The sequence below is a fragment of the Antennarius striatus genome, chromosome 8 (assembly GCF_040054535.1).
Source record: "Antennarius striatus isolate MH-2024 chromosome 8, ASM4005453v1, whole genome shotgun sequence".
In the NCBI taxonomy this organism is placed as follows: Eukaryota; Metazoa; Chordata; class Actinopteri; order Lophiiformes; family Antennariidae; genus Antennarius; species Antennarius striatus.
This window is the reverse complement of record NC_090783.1, coordinates 18,073,431-18,085,985: the sequence shown is the minus strand read 5'-3', so window position 1 is coordinate 18,085,985 and position 12,555 is coordinate 18,073,431. Positions and strand designations below refer to the sequence as shown.

Here is a 12,555-nt window from a genome sequence, read left to right as displayed (position 1 = left end):
TTGTCTTCATCACAGTACACAAGAAGGTTTACACTCTTTAAACCCACTAGCCTATTGAGAATGATAGGCTAGTGGGCTGCTATCACTCTATAATAGGAATGGAATTGTTACATCCTCCGAGAATTTAAAAATGTAGATCTGAAGGTAAATTGCTTGGGGCGGCAGTGGCTCAGTTGGTGGAGCGGGTCATCCTGTGTTTGCAGGATTGGCAGTTCAATTCACTTCAGAGTGTGAGCTGACAGTAGGAGGTGTCAGCTGACACTCCAAAGCGAGCCCTGCCAAAGCACCTTTGAGCAAGCTACTGCTTTGATCTATGACAGTAGGTCAGAGCATTAGCTTTGATATTTGACCTATGCAAGTAGGTCAGGGTAAAATTTTGAATTCAGGGGTGTAGTGGGATGTTGCAGTCTGTAACTGCATTGGTTCTAGTTCTATCTGCAACAGTTGTGAAGATATTTGTGGATGGACGAATGGATGTACGGACAGATGGACGAAATGACAATTACAATACATCACCGCTTCGCGGAATGTAATAAACATTTAATCATGAATGCTCATTATCTATTTGTAGCCTACTTAGTCAATTTGATGGTAGGCTAATATACGTAGCTATATAAGGATTTAATTTTTTTTGCAGCTCCAGACAGACTTAATTTGAGTTTTTTTGGTCCAATATGGCTCTTTGAACATTTTAGGTTGCCGTCTCCTGCTCTAAGAGAATCACACTGTAAGTCAAACTCAGCAACATGCAAGACAAAAGAATTTCATATTTAAAAAATGCACATTAAAATATATAACAAAAATCTGATTTTTGAAGATGTGTGTGTATTAGTTGCCTGACAGAACCAGCCATAAATCAACATTCCTTTTATTTTGGTCTCTGTCCTGTAGTGTGGTTTACAAGGGCCCTGAAAGAGCCTCATTTTTAACCTACATTTCCTCTCCCAATCAGACACAATAGGTAATTGTCATCCATGGGAGGTCAATCCTGAGTATACATTTCCCGCCTGCTGATTTTTTTCTTCCATAGATCACTTTCTTTATTCAACTATTTGCTTGCACTATGAACCAGTTACATTGCCTAGTCCCACTATCACACACACAAATCTAAAAATCCCCAGTTTGAACAGTCCTAGTAATTCAATAGCAATAAGTAACATTGTGTTTAAATAACATCTTACTAATGAAAGTCAGTGTGGAAACTAAAAGAATGCTAGCACAGGTGGCTAAATTTAAAAACTGCCTGCTTAAAACACTGTCCATCAGATAGAATAAACAGAAAATGAAATTTTAAGAGTGACAAAGCCCTTTTCGTGGGAGCCTTCATTTGACCCTGTGTTGACACCAGGCTGTGCCACAATATGCAGGCTTTTTTTCCCAAGGGCTCCTGACCGGTGTGGTTGTCTGTTTTATCAGGGCTTTCTGGCCAAGATACTAATCTGTCTTCTATCATAATTGTCGTCAAACACTGCTTTTGTTTGGCTAAAACTGAGTCGCTGTCGGGGAAATAGGTATTATCATTCCAGGATATTCTCAGCCCTTCCTTGTGATACAATATCTAGACAAAACAACATATTATAAGCTGCAACCGCCCTCTTACTCAAAACATCATTGTGGATAAAGGGACAACTGCATTTTTCTCTTTTCTTGCTGATGCATTTCTACACAAAACACACACTAAGAACAAACCATGTTAATGAAATGACAGTGTGAGTAAAATCTCTTTGGTGACAGAGCAAGAAGTTTACCTTCCCCAGGTGATTGACCTTTGGCCTTTGGCGACCATTGTTCACCCCTATTCCCAAGCAGTTACATCTGGTGATACTAGCCGTCGCAGGATATAGGGAAGAGAACTGGCAAGGAAGCATTTGTATAGATAGATCTCTGTTTCAAAAAAGTCAATTGGAGTTGTAGGAATAGTTTCAAGGTGTTTTGCCTCTTACCACTTTTTTCCAACAGAGAATTAGCTGATTGACAGGATTTCCATGGACGCATACATACAGCAATCCCTCATTACTCGTGGTTAATGTGTTGCAGGACCACCCTCGAAAAACAAAAATCTGCAACATATTAATCTAAAACAGCCATTCGATATTTTGGTAATTATTTCATTTTTATGAAACAATATGCTTTCCCAACTGGACTGTAGGTATGAGTGTGTGCGTGTTTGCTTGTATGCATCTCTGTGTGGCTGCGCGGTGCACTGGAGTCGCGCCCGGAGTTTCCCCGCCTCACGCCCTCAGTCTGGGGTAGGCTGCAGCTCCCCGCCACAGTAGATGAAGTGGTTCTGAAGATGAATGAATACATTTTGACTCAGCCCTGCTAGCCACCTATTGCCTATAGTTGAACATATGAACAGGAGAATGTTATACATCCCCTTGTAGCTAAATGTTTACATGTGGCACCAAAAGTAAAAAGATGAAGAAACATCACAGAGGGTTAGAAAGATCAGTTCTTTCCTTGTATCTACTTTTATCATTGGAGGAATTGACTTGTTTTTATGCTCATGTTCATAACTTGACCTAGAAAACGTGGGTCTTTTTTGTCTGATAGCTTGTTCATATTTTTGGAGATTTCAAATGCCAACTGCAATAATACGGTCAAACTGTGTCCAAGTGGCTGATTAGCAGCAATCCCACCCTACCAATTTTTAGGACTCACCAAAACATTATCTACTCTACTACTACCCTACTTCACTCAACAATTATAGACCTATTTCCAATAATATCTGGTCTGTCGAAGGTTCTTGAAAAGTTGGTAAGTAATCAATTGAAGGACTTCCTGAATGCTAATAACACTCTCTCCCCCTACCAGTCTGGATTCAGAAAACAACATAGTACCATCATGGCATCCTTAAAGGTTGTCAATTGTATAATTGAGGCATTGGATAATAAGAAATTTTGTGTTGCTCTTTTCATCGATCTTTCAAAGGCCTTTGACACTGTTGACCACACTGCTCAACATTGGGCTGTCCGAGCAGGCTGTTGGCTGGTTTGAAAATTACCTCTCAGAGAACTCAGTGTGTTAAATATGATAATATTCTCTCTAGTGAATTACATGTCACATCAGGGGTCCCCCAGGGTTCTGTCCTGGCTCCACTTTTATTTACTATTTATGTTAATAACCTGGGTGATAACATTCCATATTCACAGCGTCATTTTTATGCTGATAATACTTTCATTTACTGCAGTGGTGCTACCCTTGCTCAATCTCCCAAGTATTTGCAGGCTGCTTTTGATACTGTTCAACTATGCCTGCTTGGCTTAAAGCTTGAGTTGAATGCCTCAAAAACTAAAATGATGCTGTTTTCTAATGCCAGGATGAGAGCAGATTATCTTCCTACCATTAAAACCCTGCAAGGCAGTCATATTGACCTAGTGACACAATACAAGTACCTAGGTATTTTAATTGATGAACATTTAACTTTTTAGACCACATGTAGAAACGCTACTAAAGAAGCTTAAGCTTAAACTAGGTATCTATTTAAGAATAAAATCCTGTTTTTTCTATGCTGCCAGGAAAAATTTGGTTGAGGCTACATTCCTCCCTTTGCTTGATCATGGTGATCTGCTGTATATGCATGCCCCTGCTCAATGCTTACATCGCCTGGACACTGTGTACCACGGCTCTTTGAGGTTTGTCACAGGATGCAAAGCTCTCACTCACCATTGCACCCTGTATGCCAAAGTTCAGTGGCCCTCCCTGGCCATGCACAGACTTACACATTGGTACAATTTTATTTATAAGTCTATCCTTGGTCTGTGCCCCTCTTACCTTTGTGGGTATATTTTATTTAAAACCAATAACTATTGTCTACGTTCCGATGACATCCTTTGACATCCTAAGGTTCACGCTGAACTTGGCAAACAGGCTTTTATGTTTTCTGCTCCTGCAGCCTGGAATCATTTGCAGTCTGAACTACAGCTTCAAAACCTGATCCCGATCAGATTTTATAATGTAACTGGTGCTGCTGCCCTCTTGGCCAGGGCTCCCTTGCAAAAGAGATCTGTAATCTCAATGGGACTCACCTGGATAAATAAAGGTTGAATAAGGTAATAAAATAAATACTCTCCCCAAGTTTGATTAAAGGCAGCATCCAAAGAGGGATGATCAGCAGGTGATTATCTGTGACAGATAGGAAAGACGAGAGGACAGGCACATCCATAATTCCTCTGTAATTCACAGCACTTAGTCCCATTGACCCAATGACCCATATTCCATTTTACAGAATGGGGAGCCTATATTATGATTACTGAAAGGCTTACAATGGCTTATCTAAAGAGACCTCAGGCACAGTGAAGCGCTTGTCAGCCCACTCCTGATCCTGGGGGATTTGACCACAATATGTTAATATGTTGGGGAATGGATGTTTGTTGTAACCTGCAGCTGACCTATAAACTATAGTAGTTTATAATAGTTTATGTGTGCATTAATAAAGGAAAACAAGATGGGAAAGATGAATGTTAGCCAAATGACTCGTGTTATGTAGAATATTTAATTGTGTAAATGTGTTTTTATTAATACACGTGTGAAAATTTGGGTATTTGGACAAAATGTGTTTCTGCCAGTGTCAAATTTAAGTTTTAAGAATGTAAATCCTGATGCTGATCAGCTCCAGTTCCGTGTATGTATTATCCACTTGCATTGGATGACAATTGTGTGACTATGCATATCTTGTTGTGAGCATGATAAAAGATGAATTGCTCCCAAAGCTGTGTTTATAAACACATTGTAATTGAGATAAGGGAACAGAGTGGGGAATAAATAGTTTGGTTGCATTTGGACAGTGTATGTGTGATGTGTGTATAGTCGAGCTCTCATGCTTGTAAATAGAGGTCAGTGTGACTTCTGAATCATAGGTGAGACATAGGGAAACATGACAAAGGATGAATCAGCTCCTCATCTGCCTATGGGAGTTATTTACGGCAAAATACATCGCAAGAAATGCACATACATGTTGACAACATACACATGTGCACTGAAAACTTAAGAGCACACACACCAGCATCAGAACAATCGTCTGTGCATAAAGATTTTTAGTACAGCAATTAATAATAACACAAGTTAACTCATGGCTAACCAGTCTAAAAGACTAATTACAATCAATAGGAATAACTGTACGTTCACCTTTGGAAGAACAACATCATCAAATTATGTGGCTTTGCTTCATGTCTGTGTAGGTTCTCAGTTATCCAGGTTATGGTTATCCAAAGCTATTTAAATCAATCCACTGGACTTTAAGAAAGTTTCTTGAAAACCTTTTGCCTCTCATCCAAGAGCCTTCGTCAGTTTTGAAGGTGGCTGGTCTTGTCCCAGCTTATTAACCCTGTGGGTTGTGGTCAATGCTATTCACATTTCAACGACCGTAATTGAAACCTGTGTTGCTCCTCAACGATGGTTGATGGGGGTGACTTGGGGTGACAAAGGGGGGTTGTTGAAATGAGTTTCATCAAGCCTTTGTATACCTTAGTATAGCCCTTCAAGAAACTTTCTTAAAATCCAGTGGATTGATTTGAACAGCTATGAGTAGCTCTGCTTGCTCTTGTATAGCTCTTTATTTTTGGCGTGACCTGACCAAACATAAATTTCCATTAATATTTCTACTTACTTTATTATGTCATGTATTGGCCAAACTTTGTCAAAAGTAAAATACAGGACAAAAAAATCTTCCCTTTGACTTGCCTTCCAGCACTCACAAAGGTAACATCCACACACTTGTTCAAGTGACCTGCTATGGGAGTGGGGATGTGCACTTTTTCATGCGTGTGTATGTTTAATTTGTGTTCATATGTTCTTTGTGAATAATGAAAATTTTAATTTTTTGAGTAAATGCATGGTTTTCGCTCTATTTTACTTAGTCTTCCATCTCCCACCAAGTGTTATGACAATAAAATATGACAGACAGGACTCGCCCTAGTCTCTGTCTTCATACCTGCTTCTGAAGGGCACAAGGTCTCCTTCACCCTGATCACCCCTTTCACCATCTCCTCCTCCTTTCACCCATGTCATCAGCTCAAGACACCAGTCCTCCCAGTATTCTGCAAACCATTAGTTTCCATTTACAGTAAACCTGTGACTCAACAAAGCTTTTTGGACAGTTTAATGTAGTGGTCCCTAAACGAAGGCTCGGATGCGGTCCACCTCCAAATTTGGCACGGCCACCTGAACGGTACCAGAAAAATACATTTTGGCACTTTGCATTTTTAACAGATGTGACAGAATTGCAAGGAAAGGCCGTTCAGCAACTACATTCCAGAGGAAACTCATTTGCGACATGTATTCCCACAAAAGCATTTGAGCATTTGAGCGTTGGTTTTGGAACACGTGATAAAACACAACTTCATCCATCTCCCTGCTACCCAAAACCTTTCTGCAGAGAGCCAAGCGGTCCTGCTCCAGCTGAAAGGTGTGTGGAGGCACTGGAAATGCTGAAGGCAGAGTTCGGTGTGTGATTCCATGAACTACATGCTAAAGCAAAAGAAATCTCTTTTCCACAACCCCTTTGTTGCCAACATTGATGAAGCCCAGCATTCTTATCAGTTCGAGTTGGCCGAGTTACAGAACTGTGATGTTCTGAAAGATGCATTCAAGCAGGACAGCCTCATTGATTTCTATGCTGCCCCCCCCAAATGACATGAAACTCCTGAAAACTCTGATGAGATCAAGATTGATAGATGTCAGGAGGAGCGGGGTATGGACCCAAATGTAGGACATTTTGTCCATTATTTAATCAGAAACTTAAACTTAGCTACAGACACGGGCAGGAATGCAAACAAAAGGCAGGCAGAACAAGGCAGGAACAAAACAGAACTACAGGACCGACATTCAGAGCAAAACTACAAAGCAAAACTTCAGGGAACAACCCGGCAAAGAGCTCGGACACAACGTGCCTTAAAAGGCCTCATGGTAATCACCCCCAATCAAGACCAGGTGTGAAGACCAGCAACAGGTGTGGAGAGGACCAGCAGGTGTGGAGCCGAGGCTCCACCCACAAGTTTGGCCACTCCCCCTGCCGTACACCAGCCCAGCCACACCGAACCGTGACGGATGAACATTCTGCATCATCGTTTGAGACTGGCTCACAAGAAACGCGTAATTCAACTTCTCACCAGCCAGATGTAACCCCACAGTTCACACTGATGAACATACATAGGTTAGCTCTATTTTTCTTACTTAAATGAGTCTATTTGAGCATTGAACAAATACAGTATAATCATAACTAGTGGGAACCCGTGGAAATTCTACAATAAAACAAGAATATCAGACTTCATACCACACAAATGAAAACAAATGTATTGGTATTATAAACGAAGAGCACCCAACGCAGTTGGCAAATCATGGATTGCGCTGGGCGGGCATTGTGAAGCCATAGATGAATGTTAGCAGGCTAAGTGGAGAAAGAAAGCTTAAGGTGAGATTGGGAGAGGAGCTAACGTTAAAGGAAAAGGCACCTGTCAAAAGAACAAGTGGAAACGAAATTTTAGAGAAGTGAATGTTCTGTTAGCTGACAACATGAACAGAACTGTATGTCGTTACTTAAAGACCGTTTTTGTCAGATACCCGACGAGCATTTAGGATTCTACATCGATCTTCCCATTCCAAACGGAAACCATAGCTGGACAGACTTTTTGTGCCAGACAGCTACTTTCACTCGTTTTCTGTGTCGTTCCTGCTGTTTGGACTCTGCTCAAAAACATGAAATTGTTTTAAGTTATGACACTCTGAAATTATGTTAACTTGGAAGTATGTCGTCCACACGACAACGCAAGGTTTTCGTCCCAAACTTCCACCAGTTAGGATTGTATTCAGCAAGCAGAACGTTAATGCTCCATGGCCTTTTTTTCTGTGAAGATCCCAGAGAGGGTATTTGGTTATTATCTATTTCAAAAAATGTTTTATTTATTTCATTAATAGTTTTATCATTTATTTCACTAGTTTTTTCTGTTAAGATCTGGGAAAGGATTATTAATATTTGGTTATGTGTGGCTTTCTGGAAGGCAGTAAGTGTTTAGGCACCCCTGCGATCGTCACAGTTTTTCTGTTACAAACTGACCCCGGCCCATCAGAGAAATGAAAAGTTATGTAGCCCTTACAGGAATGCATTTGGAGACCCCTTTCCTAGAAGACTAACTGCCTGAAACAAGAGAAAGCTTATGTTTAATACTTAATAATTTATATTAGATTTTTACTCATACCTGTGGAGATATCGTAAGAAGTAATGGACATGGAGCACATGGGACTAAAACCGCTGTTAGTCCTTCTCAACACACAGCTATTAAGTCAATTGACAGAAAATTAAATTGCTACAGGGAGCGGCATCACAAGATTTTGCATACAATGTGTTGAATCTGTACATATAAATGCAGTCAAGGCACATTGAAAGCTGTTATTTACAAAGTCCTGCAAGCCCCACAGATCGGATCAGAAGGATTCATACCTGTACTTTTTTGTTAAAGAAGCAAAACAGTAGTAAGAATATTTATTATCTTAATTTGTTTGTTTTTTTCTTTTTCATGTACAACAAGAGAACTCTTATACCCTTGTCTCACTAAATAAAAAAGGGTGCTACAAGATTATTGCCCATGGAGGTTCCTATTGGTATTACAAGATGGGTCATAGTGTAATATACGGATATCTTTGACTAATGGTCAAGCTGTTTGTTGACAACTTTAATTAATTTTATCATTGTTCATAATTTCTTAAATTTTTGTCAGAATGTGTACATTTGTACATAAATGTATACATGCATCATCACAGAATTAGTGAGCAGATTATGTTTAATTTGCATTGCTGTCAAGACAGAAAATAAAGCCATTGGAGTAAGTATTGCTTCAAATTGTACATGATTTTAGGTAAGTCAATAACAAGTAATTTAATAGTAGCATACTAGTAGCCCTGAGAGTGCAGGGCTGCTATTATATGTGTTTTTAAAATAGGTAAGTACATTTTTCCTTATACCGCCATCTTCATATTTTCTTCATTTGAAAAACCTCTCCCTCTGTTGTGTTCATTGTTAAAATTGCACTTGCATTCATTTCATGATTTGATGTCAAAGCAGGCAGTAATGTCTGGCATGTGCTACTCACACCTACAACATTTTCATTTTAAGATTTAAAAAAAGGCAACAGTTAGTCTTTTTACTGTTCATTTAACAACAATGTATTACAGCAGTTATATTAATCGGAATCAGTTCTAAGATTCTGTCAACCAGATAAAAGCATTAATAAACGTGCTGAATATCACACACCCTTCCAATATATAATGGTACAAAGGAAAATGAGTATGCATGAATTATGTTGATCTTACAAACAGGTTAAAGAATCACACAAACAGTAAAATGAGCCTTAGTTTCTTAAAATACCAATTTATTTGTGAATTTCATTGATTAGCAATACATCTAAAAGCAACTCTATTATATAACATTTATATAGGGATTTCACAGGTCGTAAAGTAGCTTGGCTCATTCTTGCATGCCAAAGCATTCTCTTTTTTAAGCAGACAAAAGGTAGATAGACGAGATTTCCTAAAGCAAGGTGCAAACTCAAAAGAGGGAAAAATGGTGCAAAGCACAGTCAGGGAGCGATGTATGCTCTTAAAATTTTTATTACAAAACCTAGTGCTCTTTGATATCTAAAAAATAATTAAGTGTACTGCAATAAAAATGGAAGAAGAAAGGCTTTTCAGGAGTAATGTATGAAAGACAAAAAGACTGAGTGAAAAGAACAGCCTTACCCCCTGGTCCTCAATTCTATTACACATATGCACTACTTTCAAGCTCACACTATACTGCTCTGTCTTTCAGTCGTGTGATCTAGGCTCTTTGCCCCCCACCCCCCACACCACCCCCTGATACTTCACATTGCTAGCCGGGATATTGGTTCATCTTGTTAAACTGCAGGGGGAGGACATGTTGCAAACCATTACACTTTGGCTTTACAGAGTTCAATCGAGGGTCATCTGACACAAACAAGGAAGTGTTTACAAGAAAAATTACATGAGGGGAAATGACGGGGCTTGCAGTTCTATAAAATGAAAATAAAATGTTCACATGAACTCTTTTTACTGTTCCAGTTTCAAGAGAAATTAAAAGACATTATGTGGAAAAAGTGTAGATGCTGCAGAAAAAACTACCACAACAAAGTACGGTTTTGGGAGCCTGAGTGGTGTCTATGCAGTCACAGGGATTATTTAAAGTTAGGGCCTTGATGCCTGAGCTGGCAAACAAGAATTTACATTCTTGTTTCATTAAAAACAACAGAGGAAAAAATGATCCCGTATGGCTTTAAAAACAGACACAGCAATGATGTTGCAGCTATACACTACAAATCTCATGTATTCTGGCTACTGTAGATAGCTTGATGTATATCAGCACTGCACTGGCTGTGATTTAAAAAAAAATTGGTTGAGTTAAAAAGATGAAATCATTTTTCAAGAAATATCAGTGGGACAATATTCTGCCTTCAACTCACTTGCTGGTCCTGACTGTCCTGACACCATGCCTTGCATAACATGCAACTTGCATATCTGTTGAGCAAATACATCACAATCTCCTTCACTGGTGAAAACCTCTGTAACTAAAATGTGTTACATATCACAAAAAGGTGCGTAATAAAAATATACATGGATAAAAATCTATAGTCAACATATCCAGTTTTCATATACCTGCGTTATATGGTAAATTTACTCTGAAGATTAAATTGAGCAATCAGGTGTCACTACAGAATATAGCTTCTTTCAAAAAAGAGACAACATGCATAACATCTTTATTCTATAAGTGTAGAAATGAGTACAAAACAGATTTCTATTTTACCAAATTTGTAGCCTTTAAGAAACAATTCATGAGATGGCAAAGTAGACACAACGCTTTGCTTAATTAAATTGTTTCTTATTTTCTTGCATATAGTTTGGCAAAACATATTCAGATGAGGAGAAATGTTGTCATTTCTCTTCAACTATGATACATAAATATTTTTGCCAAGTTGACAGTTTTTTTGAGATGATGTTAACTTAGTTGGGATATATTGCTAGCCACCATGCTCATTATTGTGTCCAGTCTAGTGGTCCTTAAACTCATGTGTAGTTCAACCTCAATCAGCTGAAGATTCTGTCTGGACTATGCTTTAAAAAGCCAAGAGTATGAGAACCATAAGAAAAAGCCCTTCTCACAGTATATAAAACAAACCCTTTGGCTGTTTTGCTAAGACCTGTTTTCCAGTGTGACATCAAATTTCATCATGAGTTTATGCACTGAGGGGTAAGGGTTTTGAAAAAAAAAGGTTTTACTGTTAACTTGCACAGTTTTGCTACACTAATGTTGTAATCCAGTTCTTCAATAGAAATGCCTTTTGAGAGGAAATGCTCAAGGTAGTTTCAAGTTCTGTTTTCAGCCCAGAAAACATAGTGGGAGCCAGTTATTCAGGATTTAGTTGGTCTCAGTGACGCTTCATATCTTCTAAGCTTTCTGTAGATTGTTTTTGTGCACAAACCAATTAGTTTTTTTCATTTAATTTTTTCTCGTTCCATTTCAACATAAACTTTTTGTAAAATGTTTCAAATAAAAAACAAATAAGGATATTACAGAAAAGTCAAGATAAAAACAGATATTAAAGAAAAAAGTGGGAGGCACCCCTATTCCTCCGGTCCTCCTGCCTGCCTTTCTCCTACTGCCTGTCTTCTCTCACACCTCTGTCTTCTCTCTCTTTTTGTTCTTCTTCAGGAAGGATGGAGTGCGGAACTTCTTCTTCTTCTTGGTATTGGGTGATTTGGAGGGAGAGCTCTCGGGTGACAGTGCCTCTTCAATCTTCTCACCGGAGTGCACTGTGATCTCCACACTCTCCACACTGGTGGTCAGCTGTTTGATGCCCTTGGACATGTGATCATCCACATCAGCGTGGCTGTCTTTGCCGTTCATGAGGCCCCTATGATTCTCTGAGACAGAGAGTGCAACAAGTTAGTGTGGGCAGCATACTTGAAAGAGAAGACAGACAGAAACAGACAAACACTGTATTAAACCTGGAGAAAATTGTGTATATCTTTTGCTCACAGACATAAATGCACATAAATGCAAGATAAACACACAAGAGAACAACACTGACAGTACAGGACATATACTACACAACAAGACAATCTAAAGAAAGATTCAACTAAGGAGAGACGTTCATCTAAACAAATAAAAAGTACAAGAGTAGATAGAACAGATAGCCTGAGAGCTGGTGGGCTACTTGTCTCCCTGATCACATTAGCTGTAGTTGTTCACTCATCTGGAAGCACCTCATGACCATCCAGAGCCTGATTTAACTCCTTCCTGAAAGTCATGCAACACTCTTCCTTTTTCAGCTTCCACCATTTCGTCCTCTAGGTGACATAGGTCACCCTATGTTCCTGCCTCTTCTGTAAGAAAGTATTCACTTTAGCCATTTCCATCCTTTTTGAAAAGTCAACCACCATCTGCCTTGATGCATCATGTCTATTAATTAAGTTGAATGTTTGTCAACACACCCTTTGTCAACCGCCACCTTACAGTGGTGGAGGGGCTTGAGTACTCCTACAATCCTA

At 39.2% G+C, this 12,555-nt stretch overlaps 1 protein-coding gene across 10 annotated transcripts in view; it reads right to left on the bottom strand.

Annotated features, from left to right (window-relative positions):
* Positions 1-9,348: 9,348 nt before the first annotated feature.
* Positions 9,349-12,555, bottom strand: part of add3a (adducin 3 (gamma) a) — an 85,597-nt gene continuing 82,390 nt past the window's right edge. For all 10 annotated transcript variants that reach the window (XM_068320709.1, XM_068320716.1, XM_068320714.1 and 7 more), the window contains one exon: positions 9,349-11,928. In XM_068320709.1, the coding sequence (XP_068176810.1) occupies positions 11,678-11,928 (251 nt within the window). In that variant the 3' untranslated portion in view covers positions 9,349-11,677. The remainder of the gene's footprint in view (positions 11,929-12,555) is intronic.